The sequence below is a fragment of the Chlorocebus sabaeus genome, chromosome 23 (assembly GCF_047675955.1).
Source record: "Chlorocebus sabaeus isolate Y175 chromosome 23, mChlSab1.0.hap1, whole genome shotgun sequence".
Classification (NCBI taxonomy): domain Eukaryota; kingdom Metazoa; phylum Chordata; class Mammalia; order Primates; family Cercopithecidae; genus Chlorocebus; species Chlorocebus sabaeus.
The window spans coordinates 567,072-589,972 of NC_132926.1; the positions used below are offsets into that span (position 1 = coordinate 567,072).

The 22,901-nt window shown below is 52.4% G+C and overlaps 2 protein-coding genes and 2 non-coding genes across 4 annotated transcripts; 3 read left to right on the forward strand and 1 right to left on the reverse strand.

The window, feature by feature from the left end:
• Positions 1–5,215: 5,215 nt before the first annotated feature.
• LOC119621908 (olfactory receptor 2V1-like) lies at positions 5,216–10,601 on the forward strand. Its single transcript, XM_073010356.1, has 2 exons — positions 5,216–5,320; positions 9,560–10,601. Exon 2 carries the CDS (start codon positions 9,589–9,591, stop codon positions 10,525–10,527), a length of 939 nt encoding a protein of 312 aa, XP_072866457.1. The 5' UTR covers positions 5,216–5,320; positions 9,560–9,588; the 3' UTR covers positions 10,528–10,601.
• An 8,957-nt stretch (positions 10,602–19,558) lies between these two features.
• On the forward strand, positions 19,559–22,799 carry LOC140709998 (uncharacterized). The gene is made up of 4 exons (XM_073010799.1): positions 19,559–19,571; positions 21,208–21,345; positions 21,558–21,727; positions 22,383–22,799. Exons 1-4 carry the CDS (start codon positions 19,559–19,561, stop codon positions 22,797–22,799), a joined length of 738 nt encoding a protein of 245 aa, XP_072866900.1.
• Positions 20,994–21,066, forward strand: TRNAV-CAC (transfer RNA valine (anticodon CAC)). The gene has a single exon. It is a non-coding gene; the product is annotated as a tRNA-Val (tRNA).
• TRNAL-AAG (transfer RNA leucine (anticodon AAG)) lies at positions 21,386–21,467 on the reverse strand. Its single transcript has one exon. It is a non-coding gene; the product is annotated as a tRNA-Leu (tRNA).
• Positions 22,800–22,901: the final 102 nt, after the last annotated feature.

Genomic DNA, 22,901 nt, shown 5'->3' on the forward strand with positions numbered 1-22,901 from the left:
TAATTTTAATCCTAGACTTTAAAGGTGGAATTTTAGCTTTCATCATTGTTGTGTGTGTGTGTGTGTGTTGAAAAGCCTGCTGTTAGTCTTCTTGTTGCACTTTATAATGTAATTTGTTTTTTCTTCTGGATACTGCTAAAACTTTTCTTTTTGTTTTGATTATCAGCTGTAATGCTATTGTGAGCCTAGCTTGGACTTCTTTGTATTCATCTTGCTGTTGGTTAATAGAGTTTCTTTATCTGTGACTTGATGTCTTTCATCACTTTAAAAAAATTGCTCCACCCATATATTTTTTCTTTTCTTTTCTTTTCTTTTCTTTTCTTTTTTAAATTGAGACAGGGTCTCACTCTTTTGCCCAGGCTGGAGTGCAGTGACACAATCTTGGCTCACTGCAGCCTCAACCTCCTGTGCTTAAGTGATCCTCCTGCCTCAGTCTCCCAAGTAGCTGGGTCCACAGGTGCCTACCACTGCACCTGGCTTATTTTTCAATGTTTTGTAGAGATGGGGTCTCTCTATTTTGCTCAGGCTGGTCTCCAACTCCTGGCCTCAAGTGATGCTCATGCCTTGGCCTCCCAAAGTGCTGAGATTACAGGCATGAGCCGCGAGACCTGGCTTTTACCATCCCTCGGCTTCCGTCTATATTTTTAAAAAATATTGTTTGCATCCTATTCTTTCCTGCCCCTCTACTTTTGGGACTCCAGCAACACTGAAGTGAGACCTTGCTATGCCCGTGTGTTTCTCACACTCCCTTCCATGGTTTGTGTTCTTTTTTCTCTGTGTTTCAGCCTTGGTTTTGTCTGCTGACCTCATACTCAGTTCACTAACTATCTGTGTCTAAACTACTGCCAAAATCATCTGTTGAGTTGTTGATTTAGTTTTTGATACTTTCAGTTCTAGAGTTTCACTTTATTCTTTTCAAAGGTTACAGATGTCTGGTGAAATGATTCATCTTGGTGTTTTTCTCTCGAACATCGTGATAACAGTTAATTTAAAGCTCATGAATGGCAATGCCAATCTGGATCTCCTTTAGGTTTGTTTCTTTTTTTCCTTTTGAATTTGGTCCTTTTATCCTGTCCCTGGAATGCCTGGTAATTTTTTCTTGAATGGCAGAAAATGACACAAATAATCTGAAGCTGTGGGTAATACCCTTTTCTTCTAGAGAAGATTTACCTTTCCTTATGTGGGGCAGCTAGATGAGCAGCCCGTGGCTGATCCATGTGAACCTGCAGCTGATGTGCGTGAACCCACGGCTGACCCATGTGGACCTGTGGCTGATCCGCGTGGAGCTGTGGCTGATCTGCGTGGAGCTGTGGCTGATCCATGTGAACCTGTGGCTGATCCGTGTGGAGCTGTGGCTGATCCACGTGGAGCTGTGGCTGACGCACGTGGACCTGCGGCTGATCTGCGTGGACCTGCAGCTGATCCACGTGGACCTGTGGCTGATCCGTGTGGACCTGTGGCTGATCTGCGTGGAGCTGGGTTCAGTCTTTGTGAGAACTGTCTATTTCTGATTAATAATTACTTTTAGTGTGTAGTGTTCCTGGGGTCCTAGCCGGATGTCTGGGTGTTTTTTGAGGTTTCTAAACCCAATCTTTCCCTCCCAGATCTGTGAGATGACAAGAGGCTTTGCTCAGCTTCCCAGCCTCTGGGCCCTGTGCCGGGGATGAGTCAGCAAATGCCTGGAGAGGAAAAGCACCATGTAGTGTCCAGCTCAGCCGAGAACATGTCCCCGGGTCTCAGACCCTTGAGTTGTAGCTATTTTGGCACCTTTATAATCTCTTATAAAATTTTTCATTTTTAGATTTTATCCAACTTCTCCAATTGTTCTTATCATGAAAGTTGTTCTCATACAAACTAGTTCACAGTGGCTGAAATTTTTTTACTTTTTGATTTAATTTTGATTTTTAATTGTACGAAACATGTACTGAAGTCCAACTATAAAATAAAGCACACTTAAAGATGTGTAGTTTTAGCCAGGAGTGGCGGCTCTTGCCTGTAATCCCAGCACTATGGGAGGCTGAAGGGGGGATGATTGCTTGAAGCCAGAAGTGTGAGACCAGCCTGGGCAACATAGCACGACTCATCTCTACAAAAAATTAAAGAATCACCCAGGTGTGGTCCTAGCTACTCAGGGGCTAAGGCAGGAGGATCTCTGGAGCTCAGGAGAGTGCCCTTACCTCAGGAGTTGGAGGCTGCAGTGAGCCATGATGGTACTGCTGCACTCCAGCCTGGGCCACAGAGCAAGACCCTGTCTCTTAAAAAAAAAAGCTAGTTTCTGTCTCTATCTCGTACACACATTTCTTCCCTCCTCCAACGTGGAACCGTATTTATTAGTTTGCAATTATCCTTTTATAGTTGATTTTGAAAATGTAAAAAAAGCCTTGTTCATAGATTTCCTCCTTTCTCACACAGGAGGCAGCAGGCTGTGTTCTATTCTGCACCACGCTTTTCCCCTCATTATCTCCTGAAGATCACTCCAGTGCAGAAGAAGAAACACTCGATGTCCTTTTACAGTTGTACGGCACTCTGTTATGTGGATACATTACAGTTCACTCAACCAGTGTCCAGCGACCTTCCAAGTTCTCATTATAGAGCATTTTAGACACATCCAAAGCCTGGAAGCATCGTATAATAAACTTCTCTGCACTCACCACCCAGTGCTGGCAATTGGCAGCTCAGGGTCAACACTGTTACGTCTACACCCCACCCACCTCTCCCTCTCCCCTTCACAGCTGGATTATCTACAAATAAATTTCAGATATTATATAATTTCTTCAGTAGATACATCAGTGGGTTTCTCTAAACTATCAAGAATAAAACATAATAATAGGATGAGCATTTAAGAATTCTTAACAGAGAAACATCAATAATGACGTCTCCTGGATATTAATGTGACAGCTGCTGCTTTCATTTTAGTACAAAAATTAGGGGAGTTTGACAATTTGAATGTCCTAGACTATATATATATATATATATTTTTTTTTTTTTGAGACAGGGTCTGGCTCTGTTGCCCAGGCTGAAGTGCAGGGGTGTGATCTCAGTTCACTGCAGCCTTGACCTCCTGGGCTTAAGTGATCCTCCTGCCTCAGCCTCTGGAGTAGCTGGGACCACAGACATGCACCACCACGCCAGATTAAACATTTTTAAATTAAGCTACTCATGTAAAAGAGAGTGCCTCTATTTATGCAAAGTAGTTCTCCAAGTAAAAGAAATCGGTTCAGACATCCTAGTAATTTATCTGAGAAAAACTGACATTTCAAAGAGTATCCCCACCTCCCTTAAAATCTGAAAGGACACATACTATGATTGCTGTTAGCAGACTCTTCTCCCTTCTCTACTGCGGGTCTCCAAGCTCGAAGTTAGTCTTGATTTAGGCTGTGTCAAGGGGACCAACACCGAATTGAATGTGAGATTCAAATTTTGATTTTCAATGGACTGGATTTTAGAATATATAGATGAGCCTTTGTCTTACCACCCAGTCACCAGAAAACTCTTGATCTGCATGAGATGTCATGAAGATGTGGAGAATGAATTGTGATGTCTTATTTAAAAGCAGTGGCTGTACAAAAATAAAAGTGTTTCCTTGTTTGCATGTGGTCGAAAGTTCCCCCTGAATAATACGATAAAAGGCAATACAAGCACTGTCAGCAGGCCGTGGACATACGCTGCCAGAGGAACGGACAGGAAGCCGTGGCAGGCGGAAGTCGTGGTGGATTGAGTTCTGGAGGAATTCTGGCTGGAGGTGGGCTTGAGCTGGGTCTTGGGGAATTAGATAAGGCTGAAGAGTAACAGAGGAAGCTAGAGGAAATGCTGATGGGGAGAAGTGGCTGGAGAAAAAGTGTGAGTGTGGAAAGCATTGGGTACCTAGGAGGATAGAGGAGAAGGCCAGGATGGGAGAGGAGTAGGAGATGCTCCAGGTCCAGTCCTCAAAAGCCAGCCTGCACCACACCAGCTGCGAGGTGGCCATTCCCTTCCTCCCTAGTCTACCTCTGTCTGTCCCTGGTCTTCCTGCGTCTCCCTCATGGCCTCCTCGCCTGCATGTTCCTCAGACTCCTGCGGTAGCTGGAAGCTGGATCAGGGAGACGGCACGCACCAAAAGTGTGGTAGGAAAGACACCAGGGAACTGGAGATTCAGAAGGAACAAACGCCTCTGGTGTCTGAGCCGTGTGGCAAGGGGATTTCAAGCACATTGGCCCCTGAGAAAATGACCTGCTTCCGTGGGACATAAAGCCACAGATGACCATAAAATGCATCCTCCAATGTGAAATGCTCTTGAGAGTGGAAGGCAGGGCTCCCCAGGCCTGCACGCGTGGCAGCATCAGAACCGTGGACTTCAGCCCCATCCCCAGCAGCCCATGAGGACAGACCCTGCAGAAACGCCTGTCAGGGTTATGATGACCCCAGCCAGGCCCCCACGCTCCACCTGACTCTCGTGAAGGGGGGACTGTTCTTTCCCTCCCACGAGGTTGTGAACCCCTTGAGAAAGGACTGTGTCCAGAGCCCCCCACCCAGTGCCTTGCATGTCACGGGAGATGTAGGCTGACTTAATGGGGGCAGGTGAAGGACAGATGTGGGCTGGGGGGTGCAGCAAGGGCCCAAGGAACAGCTGTGACATGGAGACCCCATGGGAGGTGCTGGAGGTCACTGGGAAGTGGACGTGTGTGTGGGGGGCAATGTGGAGCACCAAGAATGTCCTCTGCATTCCTGTATTCCTGTGCCCTGCATTCCTCCCCCAGCTGGGTTTCCTCACACTGTCCCCACTGACCCTGGTCCTGTTCCTGTCCCCAGGCCCCTCTGTGGGTCTTTTTAATTGTAATCTTGGGAGCGCCTCTTCCAGGGCTGGAGTCTGCGGGGTCCCCTGGGAGCTGAGGTCTGAAGTCAGCTTCCCCTCCTCACCCCGTGTCTGGGTTCAGTACCTGTGTGGGCAGTGGGAGGCGGTTCTGCCACCTGGGCCAGAGCCAGGGTGTCCTGCAGGGAGGTGGGCATCCTGGGTGGGCTCAGGGCACCGCTGCTGCCTCCACCCTCCTGCCCAGCACCAGCTCCTTCCCCGAGCCTGTTTCTCCCTCTGAGAGGAGGCTGTGGTCTGTGTGAACCACACTCCCTGAGCCTGAGGGGCCACCAGAGGTCGGGGGTGCCGTGGGCTCCGCAGCCTGACGAGGAGTTGGCCGGGGCTGAGGAAGGAGGTTGGGGCTGGGGCTCCTCCTAACCCCCTGACCCAGTGGGAGCAAACACAGGAGGATGAGTGCATGATTCTGACGCTAGGATCTCCTCCGCAGGCGTCCCTGCTGAGTTTGTTTCCCTGCAGGGGACCCACCCACAGGTGAGTGAGGGTCTTGTCCTGTTGCCTCCTCTCTCTCCCCTGCAGCTCCTGCTCCTGTTGCTGGTTCACGTCCCCATTTGTCTTGTTCATCAGCACTTGCTCTTCCTCCTACTGTCTGCCTCCATCAGGGTGTAATTGTTTTGTCTGGGTTTTTGGAGGGGCATCTCTCTGCTGGTGTGGGTCTCTCCTCACTCTTTCTTCTCGTCTTGTTCCTTTGACCCACGTCTCTCTCTCTCTCTTCTTGGTGTCTTACTCCTCTTTTCCTGTCCCCCTCCCTCTGTCTGGGTTGGAGACTGGACTCTGGGTCCCTGGGGTGGAGAGTGGTCCACAACAGGAAGACAAGGATGGATGTGTGGGGAGAGCGAAGGTGAAGGGGTAGGAAGGAGGGGGCTGACGAGGGATGGGGTCCTCCCGTCCCGGGGAGAATATTGCAGAGACACAGTGGCTTCTTCTGTGTTGTGGTTTCTAGGAAGAAAAGTGAAGCCATTAACTAAACACCCAAAGGAAAGGTCTGAAGTTAGAGAGCAGGAAAGTGAGCCAGTGAGATGGAAGAATAAATTCTGTTGTATTTCATAGTACATTTTCTTTTTTTTTTTTGAGACATGATATTGCTTTGCTAGCCAGGCTGGAGTGCAGCGGCATGATTACTGCTCAGTGTAGCCTCGAACTTCTGGGCTCAAGTGATCCTCCTGCCTCAGCCTCCCGAGTAGCTGGGACCACAGGTGTGAATCACCAGGCCCGGATAACTGTTTCTATTTTTACAATAGAGACGGGGACTTGCTTTGTTGCTCAGGTTGGTCTCAAACGCCTGACCTCAAGTGGTCCTTCTGCCTCGGCCTCCGAAACTGCTGGGATTATAGGCATGAACCACAGTACCCAGCCAACACGATTATTATTCATTCAACATGTATTGACTGAGTGTGGACGGCGTGGTGGCTCACGCCTCTAATTCCAGCACTTTGGGAGGCGGAGGGGGCAGATCACTTGAAGCGAGGAGTTTGACACTAGCCTCACCAATGCGGGAAAACCCATCTCTACTAAAAATATAAAAATTAGCTAGGTGTGGTGGCACAGGCTTGTAATCCCAGCTAATCAGGAGGTTGAGGCACGAGAATCGCTTGAATCCAGGGGACGGAGGTTGCAGTGAGCTGAGATGGCGCCGCTCCACTGCAGCCTGGGCGACAGAGTGAGAATGAACACATAACAGACGTGGCAGGCACTGTTCTGGGAGCCAGGGATCCCGCCACGAGCACCCGTGGCACCGGAGAACATGGGTTCTAGTTGGGAAAGCAGAGAACAGACACCCGCATGAGCAGCCTGGAGCCTGCCGTGCCCATTGACCTGCTGTGGGAACCAAGGCGGGGAAGGGAGGCAGAGGAAGGTTTCAACTCTGAACGGGTGCTGAGGGAAGGCCTTGCTGAGAAGGTGAGGAGGAGGAGGTGAGGGAGAGAGGCAGGGCCAGTCTGGGAAGAGCCTTCTGCACGGAGGTGAGAGAAAGTGTCCAGGCCCCGGGGCTGGCCTTGTCCTGCAGCGTGGGAGCAGCTCCAGGAGGCTGGGGAGGCGGGCAGGGAGGGAATCCCAGGAGAGGGGAAGGAAAGGCGTGGGTGGTGGTGGAGGGCTGCTGAGAAGTCTTGCATTTACTTTGGCTTTATTCTTGCAAAGATGGGTCCACCCCAGGGCTATGTGACAGACAGACCAGGACAGGCTGGGGCGTGCCAGGGTAGACTGGAAGGCAAACGCAGTCGGGATCATTGCCACCCTCCAGGGACACTCTAGAGGTGGTGGGGCCGGGCGGGAGCTGGCAGGGGTGCGTGCGGACCGGGGGTGTGTTTTGCAAGAGGAGCCTCAGGGGTTTCCGATGTTTGGGACGTGTGTGTGGAGGGAAGGACAGGAGTCCTGGATGACGCGAGTGTTGTGACCTGTGAACCTGGACAGATCTGCCACTCCCTGAGCTGAGAGGGGAGAACAGGCGCGTCTCCGGGGGAGAAGCCACTTCGGGTGGAACAAGCCCGTGAGGCAGCTGAGGGGAGATGCTGAGTGCACAGCGGGTGTGAGTCTGAGAGCAGGGGAACCACGCAGGAGGGAGGGAGAAATGGCATCAGTCACCCACGCAGTACTGTAGTTTAAGAGATTTGGGGAGGGGGAGTGGGGAGTGCACGTCCTGGGAGGTGCCTGTGTCTGGTGCCTCTGGACACGGTGGTAGGGCTGGGCATCCCTTCTTCTGCTGGGGGATCTGGGGGGACCCGGTTTGTTTCACTGCTTGGTGGAACCTGTGGCTGATATGGCTGAGATGGTGCTTGGTCGCTGTGGGAACAGATCTGCTCCTGTAGAAATCCCCTCCACATCACTCCAGGGGTCATCCGTGGCAAGGACCCCTGGGCACACCCCCCTGGGCACGAACCAGGACAAGCTCCCTTACCTAGGGACACAGATCAAGCAGCCAGCTGCAGGGTCCTGGGCCTGGGCAGGCCCATCCCAGTTTAGGAAATTCCCCGGGGTCTTGGCACAGAGAGCGTGGGGTCCCGTGGAGCATCCGCATTTAGCCTTGCAGTGAGGTAAGGTGGACGTGGATACACCAGCATGCAGAGGACTCACAGATAAACGGCCGCCTGTATGTGGAGCGGGTCCTCGTCTTTGTAAGCAGCTGAAGATGTTTCTTCCATTTTCACTCACCGTCCCTGGTAGAAACGATTCAAACAGCAAACTCCTGTGACACTCAGACCATGGCCAGTGAAGTGGGAGCCTTTCTGCAGAAAATGGAGATTGCAGCCACAGGTCACTCCATCACGTCTGACTTTATTCAGTCACCACGTATGGGTTGAGGTCCTGCTATGAGCCAGGCACCATTCTGGGGGCTGCCAAGGTCATGGTGAACGGAAACGGTGCCTTCACTCTGGTGGATCTCACAGACGGGCACAGTCCAAATACGGGAGCGTGTGCGTGTCAGATGGCGCCGGTGCCCTGGAGAAACGGCAGCAGGAAGGGGCTTGGGAGAGCGAGACGTTCAGCTTTTTCATCCGCTGCCACAGAACAGCTCTCTATGAAGACCAGCATCTGAGGAAAGACAGGAAGCAGGGAGGGAGGGAGGCCTGGGAAAGACCTAGGAAAACGAGCAAAGCACGGAGGGCGTGGGCACCCAGGCCAGGAGACCCGCGGGAGCTCTGTGAGCAAGGCAGGGGCCACAGGGGACCTCAGAGGGACGTGCGGGGGACTGTGTTTCCATATGTCTGTGTATCTGTGTCTGTGTGTGTCTGTGTGTGTTTCCACGTGCCTATGTGTGTGTCTGTGTGTTTCTGTGTATTTCTGCATGTATATTTTCATGTGTCTGTGTGTGTGTATTTCTATGTGTCTGTATATGTCTGTGTGTATATCTGTGTGTCTGTGTCTATGTGTGTGCGTGTGTATTTCCATGTGTCTGTGTGTCTATATGTATCTATGTGTGTGTGTGTCTGTGTGTGTCTCTGAGTGTGTGTGTGTGATGTAGGACTTTACTTTCTACTGTAAGAACTGGGCTTCATTTGGAGTAATTTGGGATGTCATCGACATACTTTCACTAGGAAAGTTGCACAAATGCCTTACAGTTTAGCAGACTCTGCAAATGTTGTGACAATAGACTCAAGGGTTGAAGGATAGAAGCTGGGAGACCGGGGAAGAGGCTCCAATAACCCATCAGAGAGAGGAGGGTGGCTGGGACTGGGGTGGTTTTGGTGGGGGTGGGAAGAGCGAATTAGATTCTGAGAAACACTGAGGGTACGGCCAAAGGGCTTTCTGATGGTTTGGACCTAGGGAATTAAAGAAATAGAGAAATTAAAAATGGTCCCAAGATTTTTGACCTGAACAAAATAAAGACTAAAGAACATCTCACGTCTCCATAAGCTTTCCTTTTTGTAACACATGTAAATGATCTCTTGGGCATGAAATAGTCCAAGGCCCGTTAGAGACAGTGGACCAAACCCATGTGACCCCAGCTATGTGGAAAGCCTGGGCTTTGCTGGCTGAAGGAGAATCGTCCAACAGTCCTAGGGCACATGAAATGATCCCATTTCTACCCTCTGGGTTTGGACATGCACGAATAACCATGTGGAGTCCAATTCCAGAGCTGGCAGAGGTCCTGTCACCTGTGTCACAGGAAGACGAGCGTGTCCTCCTGCATGTCTTGGAGCATATGCTGTTGAACGGAAGAATTTGGAGCACGATAGAGACGTGTCCCTCGGTCTCATAATTTCTCTGTGTTCTCAGGTGACTGTGAACGACTACGCCATGGGAAGATGGTGAACCAATCATACACAGATGGCTTCATCCTCGTGGGCATCTTTTCCCACAGCCAGACTGACCTTGTCCTCTTCTCTGCAGTGATGGTGGTCTTCACAGTGGCCCTCGGTGGGAACGTCCTCCTCATCTTCCTCATCTACATGGACCCTCAACTTCACACCCCCATGTACTTCTTCCTCAGCCAGCTCTCCCTCATGGACCTCATGTTGGTCTGTAACATTGTGCCAAAGATGGCAGCCAACTTCCTGTCTGGCAGGAAGTCCATCTCCTTTGTGGGCTGTGGGATACAAATTGGCCTCTTTGTCTGTCTTGTGGGATCTGAGGGACTCTTGCTGGGACTCATGGCTTATGACCGCTATGTGGCCATTAGCCACCCACTTCACTATCCCATCCTCATGAATCAGAAGGTCCATCTCCAGATTACTGGGAGCTCCTGGGCCTTTGGGATAATCGATGGAGTGATTCAGATGGTGGCAGCCATGAGCTTACCTTACTGTGGCTCGAGGAACGTGGATCACTTCTTCTGTGGGGTTCCAGCTTTACTGAAGCTGGCCTGTGTAGACACTTCCCTTTTTGACACCCTCCTCTTTGCTTGCTGTGTCTTCATGCTTCTCCTCCCCTTCTCCATCATCGTGGCCTCCTATGCTTGCATTCTAGGGACTGTGCTGCAAATGCGCTCTGCTCAGGCCTGGAAAAAGGCTCTGGCCACCTGCTCCTCTCACCTGACAGCTGTCACCCTCTTCTATGGGGCAGCCATGTTCATGTACCTGAGGCCTAGGCGCTACCGGGCCCCCAGCCATGACAAGGTGGCCTCTGTCTTCTACACGGTCCTTACTCCCATGCTCAACCCCCTCATTTACAGCTTGAGGAACCGGGAGGTGATGGGGGCACTGAGGAAGGGGCTGGACCACTGCAGGATTGGCAGCCAGCACTGAACCCAAGGCATCCAGTGCCTGGCTCTGCCATCTCTTGGCTCTGGATTGTCAGGTGAATAATTTGCTTATTTTCAGTCTTGGTTTTCTCATTAATGGTTAGGATCATGACACCTGTTTACATGATGTCTCACACCAGTTATAGCCCAGCACTGGGGTCTTAGGTGAACAACTTATAGATGGCAGAAAATAAAACTTCATCGTTCTCTTTGTAGAGTGTCCACCCCTCACACTGTGTAACTGGAAACTTCGTAAAGGCGTATTCGGAGCATACAAGTTGTCTTTGAGATAATGAGGGACAGGGTAGAGACCTGCTTGCTTGTGTATTCAGTGGAAATCCCCCGAGCCTGCTGTCTCCTCACCACGCCCTAGCAGTGCGTGCCACTCTGTGTCAGCTCAGCCTCTGTAAGGAGAAAACTGGCTGAACTGCTTCCCCTTTGGGGAATGAAGACTGGAGCATGGTGACAGAATTTCATCTGCTATTTGAAAACTGATTTTCAGTATTTCGGTTTGAACGATTTGCAGGACTTGTATCCATGCTTCCAAGCTCTGTACCTGTCCTTTGCATATATTTGCACCCAGGGCCTACTATGGGAGATGACTTTAGATTGTCCACTCAGCTTAATTCTCACAGAAAACATTCTGTGGTGAAAATATGATGCCCATTTTACAGGAGAGGAAGCTGCGGCTCAGATTGGTACGTCCCTGCCTCATCGTCCGGTTTTCCTCTTCACCTCCCCATGGGAGACACGGGTTTTTTGTCGCAGCTGAGATGAGCAAACAACTTCGCAGGAGGCTCCTTCCCTTGGGCATTTAATTGCCTGAAGAGGTGTCTCCAAGGACTGGTGAAAATAGAAGTAACTTTCCTTAGTCACGGGGCTGCAAGATTTTCTGTTGTGTAGATGCATCTTGGTATATTCTGTGACCTCTTGCTGATACCACTTAGGTAATGCCCAACCTACCAAATTAATTTAAGCTGTCTGTATATATTTTTTTGAGACAGAGTTTCACTCTTGTCGCCTGGCTGGAGTGCAGTGGCATGATTTTGGCTCTGGGGTTCAAGTGATTCTCCTGCCTTAGCTTCCCAAGTAGATGGGATTACAGGTGCTCACCACCATGCCTGGCTAATTTTTGTATTTTTAGTAGAGACGGGTTTTCACCATGTTGGCCAGGCTGGTCTTTAATTCCTGGCCTCAGGTGATCTTCCTTCCTCGGCCTCCCAAAGTGCTGGGAGTACAGGCATGAGCCACTATGCCCAGCCATAAGCTCTATAATTTTAAATCTCTTTCTGTGTATTCTCATTCTCATCATATATTTTTGCCTTGTACAAATTTCAATTTGCCCCAAATTCTCCTCTTCCAGGAAGCATCCCTGATTAACCTCATGCCCACTCAGATTTCTCTAGGATTTTGCACCCCTCAAACCATAAGTATCTTGAGTATTCCAACCAGAACTGTTTATCTATAACCACTGAATCTCTAGACTGGAAGAAAATTTATAGCAAACTTCATCTAGCCCTCTTTCATGGACACAGGATTTTGGACCACAATCGCCAAAACAAAAGTTTTACCAGCCTTTGCCTTAATCATGGTGGGATAATTCCTATTTCATTTTCTTGCATTTCATTGGCATTGATTTTGTGTCCTTAATTCACTTCCTGCACAAGGACCAGGCATTCAGTTGAAAAATATCTACTGAACACCTACCAGCACCCAGAAATGTGGCAAGTTCCAGATCACAAAAAGGTTCCACAGGGTCCTCTTATGTCCAGGCACACAATTCAGTTCACTATCAATGCTCCTTATGAAACAAGCGTTGCACAACTAGTCTCAGTGTGAGCGACTGCAAACTTAGAGATTTAGAATTGTTAGAGATTTGTAAGGAAATAATATACACAGAGAAAATACGTGTGAAAGGGGGCCCGATGCCGTAGCTCACACCTGTAATCCTACCACTTTGGGAGGCCAAGGTGGGAGGATTGCTTGAGCCCAGCAGTTGGAGACTAGCCTGAGCAACGTGGCAAAACCCCATCTTTACGAAAAATACAAAAATCAGCCTGGTGTGGTGGCACACATCCGTGATCGTGCCACTGCACTCCAGCCTGGGAGACAGAGCAGGAGCCTGTCTCAAAAAAATAAAATAAAATAAACAAAAAGTAAAAAGAAAATAGACGTGAGAGCACAGGAGAGTAGAAGAAGCAAGAATCTCGCCAGGGGTCGTGGGAGTTTTTGTTACTTGCTTCACTTTTGTGTATACCTGACATTTTTTATAACTGATAGTTTAAAATGCTCAAGGCCAGTTTTTTTTGCCTACTGCCTTACCAAATCCTTTCCCATCAAGTTGTCCGTTCATTGTATTGGGTGGTTTGGGGGCATAGATGTGAAAAATCTTCATGGCAATCAGTTAGGTCCATGTTCTGTGTGTGTGAATATAAAAATTGCTTGAAGCCAGGCGTGGCGGCTCATTCCTATAATCCCAGCTGAAGATGGGAGGCTGAGGCGGGAGGATCCCTTGAGTCCGGGAGTCAGACATCACAGTGTCACTGCACGCCAGCCAGGGCAGCTCAGACAGAGCCTATCTCTACAAATTAGAAATGTTCCATTTCAGCTGGGCAGGGTTTCTCATGTCTGCAGTCCCAGCACTTTGGGAGGCCGAGGCAGGAGGATCACTTGAGCCCAGGAGTTTGAGACCAGCCTGGGCAACATGGCGAAACCCCATCTCTAGAACAAATAAACATAAAACATGAATTTTAAATTTAAAAATTGCTCTACACCTCCATTTGGAACGACTGTGTATGTGTTTGTGACATGTATGAAAGCTAAGCTGGCCTCTCCATAACCGCGGGCTCAGATCTGTCCTGATCACGTTGCGCGCCAAGGTCTGACCCTGGAGGAATCAGTATCCGCTGCTGTCCGAGGCCAGCGCCCGTCCCCACCCAGGACAACCAACGGCCACAGGAGGGCAGCAGAGAGCCAAGATCCCAATCAGAGGGGCGCACGGGCAGCCTGGGACGGGCGCAGGTGTTTACATTTGTTTGTTTTCTTTTTTATTTAAGTGACCTGTGCCATCGTGTTGGTCTGAAATAGCCCGGGATGTGGCCATAGAGACAGATCTAGTGCCGGTGAAGGAGAGAGCGGAGTGGGGTCCAGGCTACTCCAGCCTCCTTCCTGCTGCCCTTGGCAAGGCTGCCAGCCTCTCTGTGCCTCGGTGTCCGCATCTGTCACGTGGGGATAATAACAGCATGGACTGCAGGGGGCTGGTGACAGTAAAGAGAATGAGGTTTGCGTGGCGGCAGCGAGGGCCGGCCCAGGAGGACCCGGTGGGAGCTCCTACTGACTGCGGAGAGGATTAGCAGAGGCCCCGCTGAGGACAGCACTGGGGACGTTCAGGGGAAGGGGCTCGTGGGAGGGTGGTGGGAAACACCTGCAGGCAGAGGGTGGGTGCGATTCTGGGGACCTCAAAAGCCACACCCAGGTGCCCTCCAGGGAGCACTGCAGTGGGAAAGTGTCCAAGGCCTGATGTTCCCGTGGGCAAGGCCCTCCCCTCTAACCCACAGCCACTCCCAGGGCCGAGTTTCTGGGGTGCTGGGAGGTCGACCTGTCTCCTCAAGATCCACCGTGGTCACTGTCAGATGTTCGCATTGTGGGACCTGCATGAGGGTGACCCGGGCAGGCAGGGCCTTCCTGGAGCTGTCCCAGGGCCTGTGTGGTCCTGAGCTGACACCTGAGGATGACACCCCACCCTCCACACGTCCGAGTGAAATGGTAGCACCCTGGCCGTGGCAGCACGCTCGCAGCCCCATCAGCACAGAACTGCAGCGAGCAGGGGGCAGCCTCGGGGGTGGCCAAGGCTTTGGCCCGTGCAGGCCCTGAGCTCAGAAGGATACAGGGGCTTTGTCCAAACCCACGCTAGGTGCAGGCTGGAGAGACTGTTTCAGAAGGAGGAGGAAGGGCCCCGGGCGGATGAGGGGAGAGGCTGGCTCCGAATGTGTGGGAGACGCAGCCGGAACCTGATGACTGAAAAGTGAGCAGGGACTGGGGCTTCCTAGGAGGCAGTGAGGAGGGGGCAGCCCAGACCCAGTGAGATCACACCTAGGATGTCCCCAAGAAACCCCCAGGGGTGGGGGGCCAGGACGTGCATCGTCGTTGGGGCTGGGGCCAGGGCGTGCATCGTCATTGGGGGTGGGGCCAGGGCATCCATTGTCATTGGGGGTGGGCAGTCATGTGGATGAGCCCAGTGGGGAAAAGGGAGATGCGGCTGAGTTTGATGGTCTAGAGGTGCCCGCACCCTCACAGACCCAGGTGCCCTGGCACGCACAGCCCTGCTAAGGTGGCAGACATGGCGGGAGTGGTGGTGGCATGACTGAGTGTGTGCATAGCAGAGAACAGATAAATGAGCTTAATGACATGAATAAGTTTAAAGACCAAAGAAGGGTCTTGTCCAGGCCAATCCTGGGTGGAAATGAATGCAGGAGTCTTGTTAGCCTCTGCCCGGACGGGAAAACTGTCAAACTCAGGGCCTAGAGTCCAGTGATCAGAAGGAAAGAGGTTCCAGACAGGACCCAGATTAGGAACCTCCTCACCCCACCCCACCCCCCAAGAGACTAGAGCAGAGGGGGTGGCCCACAGGCAGCACAACCTTCAATTCCTGGTTTCCCCAGAAGACGCTGTGGGCATTTGACCAAGTGACCTCAGAGGCCCCCTCCAGGACATTGTGACAATTTACACCAATCTGCACTTTTGCTCCTTGAGCTCTTGTCTTTGAGGGCCAGCTCAAATGATGACAATGGCTTTTCTGGCCAACTTACCCAGACTCTGTCCTGAGAGGAGTAAGCAGGGCCCAGTCTACGCAAGGCCCTCTCTGTCTTCTGGGACAATCTGTGGGTCCTTCTGAGATAGTGACTAGCTTTGCCCAGCCCTGAGCAGCTGAACCAGAGGCAGAACGACTCTAATGACAGACAACTATGAACTCCTTCACCCGTCTGAGCTCAGGGCCTGCCGTAAGCCAAAGCCTTGGTCCACTCCAACCGCTCCCTGCTCTCAGTTCTGTCCTGGTGGGACTGTGAGCATGTGCTGCCATGGCCAGGGTGCTGTCATTCCACTCTGCCATCTGTGGAGGGTGAGGTGCCACCCTCAGGTGCAGCCCAGATCCAGGGCTCTAGGGGGTCGAAGAGGCAGGAAGAAGAGCCATGCCAGGGGGGTGCTGGGGGGGGCGTTTGGTGGTGAGTGCCCCATCTCCTGTCACATGGGCCACCTTCTCCACCTGTACCGACGGGCAGCCCAGAAAATGGGCTCTTTATCTTGGCTTCACTCACCCTGCTGAAGGGCGGGATATTCAGCAGAGGTCTTAGAAACAGGATGAATCTGAGGCCGGGTGCGATGGCTCACTCCTGTAATCCCAGGACTTTGGGAGGCCAAGTCGGGTAGATTACACAAGGCCAGGAGTTCAGGACCAACATGGTGAAACCCCATCTCTACTATTAATTTAAAGTAATGGTCAAAACCGCAATTACTTTTGCACCAACCTAATAAAAATTAGCCGTGCATGGAGGTGCAAAGCTGTAATCCCAGCTACTCTGGTGGTTGTGGCATGGGAATTGATTGACCCACAGAGGTGGAGGCTGCAGTGACCTGAGATTGCAGCACTGCACCCCACCCTGGGTGACAGTGAGAATCTATCAAAAAAAAAAGGAAGAAAAGAAAGAAGAAAGAAAGAAAAAAGAAAGGAAGAAAGAAAGAAAAAAGGAAAGACAGAGAAAAAGAAAAAGAAACCTGCCAAATCTCAGTGACAGGAAAGCTGGGAGTTTAGAGTTAGCAGGGACCTTTGAGATCATCTCATTCACCCTCTCATTTTGTCGTGAGATGTGAAAACAGGTTCAGAGATGGGAGTGGCTGGCCTGTAGTCACAGAGCAGGTCCCCAAACTGTCCAGGGCCCAGGTTGGGACAACCTCCAGGTCTGTGCAACAGTGCAACTGAGTCCAAATGGATTTCCAAGCTGGCAAAGACAAAGCTAACCTGATTTCTCCTCCTGGGTGCATCAGAACAACCAGTCAAGTAGTCCCAGAAGATCACTTCCTTCCTGTAGCCCGAGGTGACACAGGATGGTCCCACTTGTGAAAGCTGCCAGAGCCTCCCCTGGCAGTTTTGACTCTGCCTTAAGACCTAGCTAGGGCGGAACTGTGTCCCCTGAAAATTCATATCTCAGAACTCCAACCCTCAGTACACCAAAATGTCACTGTGTATGGAGACAGAGCCTGGAAAGAGGTGATTACACTAAAATGAGGTCACTATGGTGGACCCCAATCCAATCTGCTTAGAAGAAGAGGAAATGTGGACACACGGGGCCATCATGGGTGCATGTGCACAGACAAAACACCACGTGTGGACACAGAGAGAAGGCGGCCACCCGCAGGCCAACAAGAGAAGCCTCCCCAGAAACAATCCTCCTGGTGCCTTGATCTTGGACTCACAGCCTCAGACCTGGCAGAAAACGACCATCTGTAGTTGAAGCCCCAGGCTGGGCTATTTTGTTCTGGCAGCCCTAGGAAACTCCTCCAGACGTTTTCACAGAGGGCCCTGGCACTCCCAGGCCCATGCCCAGGGTGAAACCTCCAGGAAACCCAAGCCCAGCGCCACCTCCCAGTCACAGGTGAAGGGCTGCCTGGCTGGCTGCTGCCCACACAGGCTCACAGCTCACAGGGAGCCGGGTCTGAAGCCCCATCTGCTCAGAGGCGCCTTCTCCAGAAAGCCCGAGGGAAGATGCCACCACCGCAGCTCTTCACACCGCTGTCCCTCTCTGAGCTCCAGCCTCACCCCATCCAGGACAGAGTTACACTCAGGTGGGTTTGGGAAACCAAGGAGCACGCGGGCTGTCTCTGTGCTCAGACCAGTCCTGAGACGGGATGGCCCCGATGGGTTTCCCCAATAGCTGGCCCATCCGGGGAGGCGGCGTCTGAAGCTGGATAAGGGCTGCCCCGACGACAGTACCACCCCCACCCCTGGCAGAGGAGAGGTCCAGAAGAAAGAGGCAGTTCCGCTCCTGCGAGGGGACAGCGGCGCCGCCCTGCGCTCAGGCGCGCCTGGCAGGTCTCCCTGGAGCCGTTGCGGGAAGGTGCAGGGACCCCGGCTTCGGGCCAGCCGCGGAGGCTCCAGGTCCTCTTTCCGGGCGGGCGAGCTGCGAGCGAGCTGGGGCGGCGTCGGCCTGGGGGACTCCCGCGAGCGGACTCAAAGGCTCGGGAAGTTCCTGGGCGCGACCAGGGGACGCGCTGCGTTTCCCAAGGGATGTCCCCGCTCCGCGGCAGCCCAGAGGCGGTTCCTTGAATCCCTGATAGAGACTTTCCCGTTAGCAAGCCCTGGAGGGAGGCGCGGGTTCGGGGAAGCGCGGAGAGGCCGCTGCTCCCAAGGCGGGAGCCGAGGACGAGGAGCGGGTGCAGCGCGGCCTGCGCTGGCTTCTGGGAGTCGCTGAGACCGGGCTGAGCGCGGGCTCTTCGCGAACACAAACCAGAAGCCGACGCTGCGGCAAACGGGCCCGCTATCCAGGCTTGTCTCCTTCCTGCCGCTGCTGGGGGTACGCACGGTCCTCGCCCAGCCTCCTGCTCGGCCCCTGCAGCCCCCGCACCCGCCTTTCCCTTGCAGCCATTCATCACCACGACCCTCCTGAAGCCTCGAGAGCTCGTCAACAGAAGCTTTTCTTGCCTCAGACTTTTTTTTTTTTTTTTGAGACAGAGTCTTGCTCTGTCGCCCAGGTGGAGTACAGTGGCGCGATCTCGGCTCACTGCTCCGCCTCCCGGGTTCATGCCGTTCTCCTGCCTCAGGCTCCCGAGTAGCTGGGACTACAGTCGCCCGCCACTACGCTCGCCTTAGTTTTTGTATTTTTAGTAGAGACGGGATTTCACTGTGTTAGCCAGGATGGTCTCGATCTTCTGACCTCGTGATCCGCCCACCTCGGCCTCCCAAAGGGCTGGGATTACAGGCGTGAGCCACCGCGCCCGGCCTCTCGCCTTAGATTTTAAAAGATAGTTGTGGAAAATGAAAGTGAGTGCCCTGTTCCCGCAAGGACCAGTGCTTTGCACATCACACACAAAACACAGCAGCACTCATTGGCGCTCCTGCAGACACACACTATTGGGTGGACGCACCCGTATTGACCATAAACTGGATCATGTGACCGACCTTCATTCCGTTTCTGCAATATGCACTACTTTTCGTTTTTTAAATGCATCTCTTGGCAAGGTCTCCATTCTGGCAGTTTTAGATTGGATGACTTCCATCACTCCCCTCCCAGCTTCAGTTGCCTGTATCCCAGCCCCTTCCGGGGCTGCATTAGAGCATTAAGTATTGCACAATGCAACTGTCACCTGAGCTGTTCCCTGGGAAACACTATCTCATTGTTGTCTATGGGGGTTTGGTTTTATGTTTTAGCATTCTATAACAGCTTTATTGGGGTACAATTCAATACAATGAAATCCACTCATGGGAAGTATACAGCTCAACGATTTTTTAGTCACTGCATAGAGTTCTGCAAGCATCACCACAATCTGCTTTTAGAACAGTTCCCTTGCAGTAAAGATCTCCTGCGTGCCTGTCTGCAGCCAATCCTGGCTGTTGTCCTCAGGCCTAGACAACCAGCGATCTGCTTTCTGTCCGTATTGATGTGCCTTTTCTGCAGAATTGCTAGGTTGCAAATTTCACTTTGCTATGCCAAAGAGTTAAACACAGGGTTACTATACAATTCATCAATTCCACTCCTAGGTGTACAGACAAGATAATGGAAAACATGTGTTCATGTAAAAATTTGTGCACAAAATGCATACAGTATCATTATTCATCAAAGCAAAAGAAAAAGTGGAAACAAAGGCTAGGCAAGGTGGCTCACACCTGTAATCCCAGCACTCGGGGAGGCTGCAGTGGGTGGATTGCTTGAGGCCAAGAGTTCCAGACCAGCCTGGGCAACATAACAAACCCATCTCTACAAAAAATACAAAAATTAGCCAGGCATGGCAGCATGTGCCTATGGTTCCAGCTACTTGCGAAGATGAGGTGGGAAGGTAACTTGAACTCAGGAGGCAGAGGTTGCAGTGAGCTACAATGACACCACTATACTCCTGCCTGGGCAAGAGAGTGAGAATCTGCCTCAAAATAAATAAATTAAAAGTGGAAACAACATAAACGTTCATCCATTGATGAATGGATAAACAAAACACGGTATATTCACATGGTGCAAAATTTTATTTATTTATTTATCTATTTATTTGGACACAGGGATTCACTCTGTCCCCCAAGTTGCAGTGCACTGGTGTGATTACAGTTCACTGCAGCATTGGCCTGCTGAGTCCAAGCAATCCTCCTGCCTCAGCCTCCTGAGTAGGTGGGACTACAAGCATACACTATCATGCTAACTTTTAAAAATGTGTTCGTAGAGACGTGGACTTGCTATGTCGCCCAGGCTGGTCTCCAACTCCTGGCCTCAAGCAATCCTCCTGCCTCAGCCTACGAAAGTGCTGGGATTACACGGGTGAGCCACCATGCCTGGCCTATTTGAAATCTTTAATTGAAAAGCAAAAATGAACAAAAAATTTGGGCCCACAAAGACAGTTATTTGGTTCTACCAAAGGCGCCAAAGCAATTCAACGTGGAAAGGAAAGTCTTTGCACCAAGTGGTTCAGGAACAATGGGGCATCCATAGGAGAAAGAAATTAACCTTAATCCAATCCTCACACCATAACAAAAAATTAATATGAAATAGAATTTACACTTAAACATACAAGTTAAAATTTAAAAGTTTTCAAAGATAAATGTAGGAGAGTGTCTTTTTTTTTTTTTTTTTTTTTTTTTAAACAGAGTCTCACTCTGTCGCCCTGCTGGGGTGCAGTGGAACAATCTTGGCTCACTGCAAGCTCCATTTCTCTGGTTCAAGCAATTCTCCTGCCTCAGCCTCCCAAGTAGCTGAGACCACAGGCCGGTGTCACCATGCCCAACTAGTTTTTGTATTTTTAATAGAGATGGGGTTTCACCATGTTGGTCTGGCTTGTCTTGAACTCCTGAACTCAAGTGATCCACCCGTCTCAGCCTCACAAATTGCTGGGATTACAGGCGTGAGCCACTACACTTGGGATTTTTTCTGCTGCCTCCATCACCTCTCTATGCAATCACCACCACATCCTCTCTCAGGACCCCCACGCCCACTTAGGCCACCACACTGAGCATAAAAACTTCCTTTTCTTGTTTCTCTTTTTATCTTTTCTGTCTTTCCTTTCTTTTCAGACTGGGTCTTGCTCTGTTTTCCAGACTGGAGTGCAGGGGTGCAATCACACCTCAGTGTAGCCTCCACCTACTGGGCTCCAGCTGTCCTCCTGTCTCGGCCTTCTAAGTGCTGAAAGGTCCTTTTCTTATGTGCTCATGCCCATTAGTCAGGCTCAAAGGAACCCATGGAAGAAGTGCAGAACTGGTGGCATAAGGGACCCGAGCAGGTTTCCGTAGTGTAGTGGTTATCAGGTTCGCCTCACACGCAAAAGGTCCCCGGTTCGAAACCGGGCGGAAACAATTTCGTCTACTTTTCACCTTATTGCTTCAAATTTATTACACTGAAGGCTAGCCTAGAACACCCCATCGCTATCTCTACCTTGTTAAGGGGAAAGAGGGTATCTATTCCGTTGCCTTTCCACCTCAACCATTGGCACCTAGGAAGAACTGAAGGTACCTCACTTGCTGTGGACAACGGAGCCGGCCAACTCCGCACAAAGCCCGTCCACTGGACGGCTGCCAAATGGAATCCCCGACCCAGGGTGTGGCCCAAGGCAAGTTCCAACGGATCCACCTTTTGTAAGCCATGAGGGGACAAAATGAAGAAATCACAGCAAGCTGGCAGCGGTGGGATTCGAACCCACGCCTCCGAAAAGACTGGAGCCTTAATCCAGCGCCTTAGACCGCTCGGCCACACTACCTTTCTCCTGGGAGGTATTTATACGTTTTCCTTCGTTATACAACATCCCTAGGGGTCCCTCAGCCAACAAGGCCTTGGGGCGAATCCGCAGGGCATCGCAGAACCACCGCCTTCCAGCAGGATTCGCTGGGCCAGAGGCACCGGCTGGGAAACGGCTCCACCAGCGCCCTGGCAGAGAAGATTCGCGAAGCGCAGTCCTCGGGATTTGCTTTGGGGGCCACTCAGAAAGTCACCCGGGACGGCCCTCTTTGCGGAGCCGGGGTGAGAGGAGGGGAAGCCTCCTACACTCTCACTTTACAGAAAGATAAAAACAAATAAACCAGGATAGACCCGTCAGTCGGGCAGCCGCGTAGTCCTGCAGCCGCCGCGCCGCACTCCACAGGCAGCAGCGCAGAGGGCGCGCCTCCGGGGAGAGCCACGGCCCGCGGGGTGCGTCAGTCCTTCCGTCCACAGCCCGGTCCGCTGGAGCGCGGCGCCCGCTCTGCCCGGATCCGCCCCGGCCCGGGGGTTCCCGCCAGCCGTCCAGTCCGCCCCGCGGACCCCAGGCAGCCTTGCAGTGCACGGCCCCGCCGGGCTCAGTTCTGGGCTCGGGCTTCCACCGCCCCCGCCTGGCTCCCAGTTTCTTTGTCCGCCTGAGGCACCAACCTGGTTCCCCCGAATCTCCGCCTCCTCTTCGCGCCCCCTCCCGCTCCGCCCAGTGCTTTGCTCTCCGCGTTCTCCGCCCGCCCGCAGCTGGGAGAGGCTAGACGAAGGGAGGGGAGGGGAGGGGAGGGGAGGGGAGGGGAGGGGAGGGGAGGGGAGGGGAGGGGAGGGGACGGGAACCCAGGGTCGCAGCACCCGGGGGGGCGGAGGTCGACCTGAACTTCCAGCCGCTGCCCCGGCGGGAGTTCCGCGGGTCCCACGCGGCCACCTCCAGCCCCGCGCGGTCAGCGCCGACTACATGAGCAACCTGAGCCCGCTGGAGGACAGCGAGGACTTCCGCGATCGCCGGGACGCCGCCCCCGGGGGCTGTGCGGGGACCTCCAGGGCCCGAGGCGGGCGGCCTGCACTCCTCGCCGCCGCAGCACCCACGCGGGACCCCGCCACCGCCGGGCCGCTCGCGGGGCAGCAGCGCAGGAGCAGCTCGTCCCATCGCAACGCGGGGCGCGACCTGTCCCACGCCGACCTCAGCACCAGGCAGCCCAGAGCTCGGCGGAGAAGCGGCTCGCGCTGTGGCAGGTCTGCGAGTGGATGGTCAAGAGCGTGCCCTGCTTCACGGATGAGGGCGACAGCAACAGCTCTGCGGGCCGGAGGAATTCACGTCCTCATCTTCTGTTCCCACACAGCAAGTTGACTCGCGCTCCGAATAAAGGAACTGGAAAAAGTGCTTGGTGGATGCTGGATCCAGAGGGTGGAAACAGTGGGACAAGAGCTGCATCCATGGACAACAGCAAAT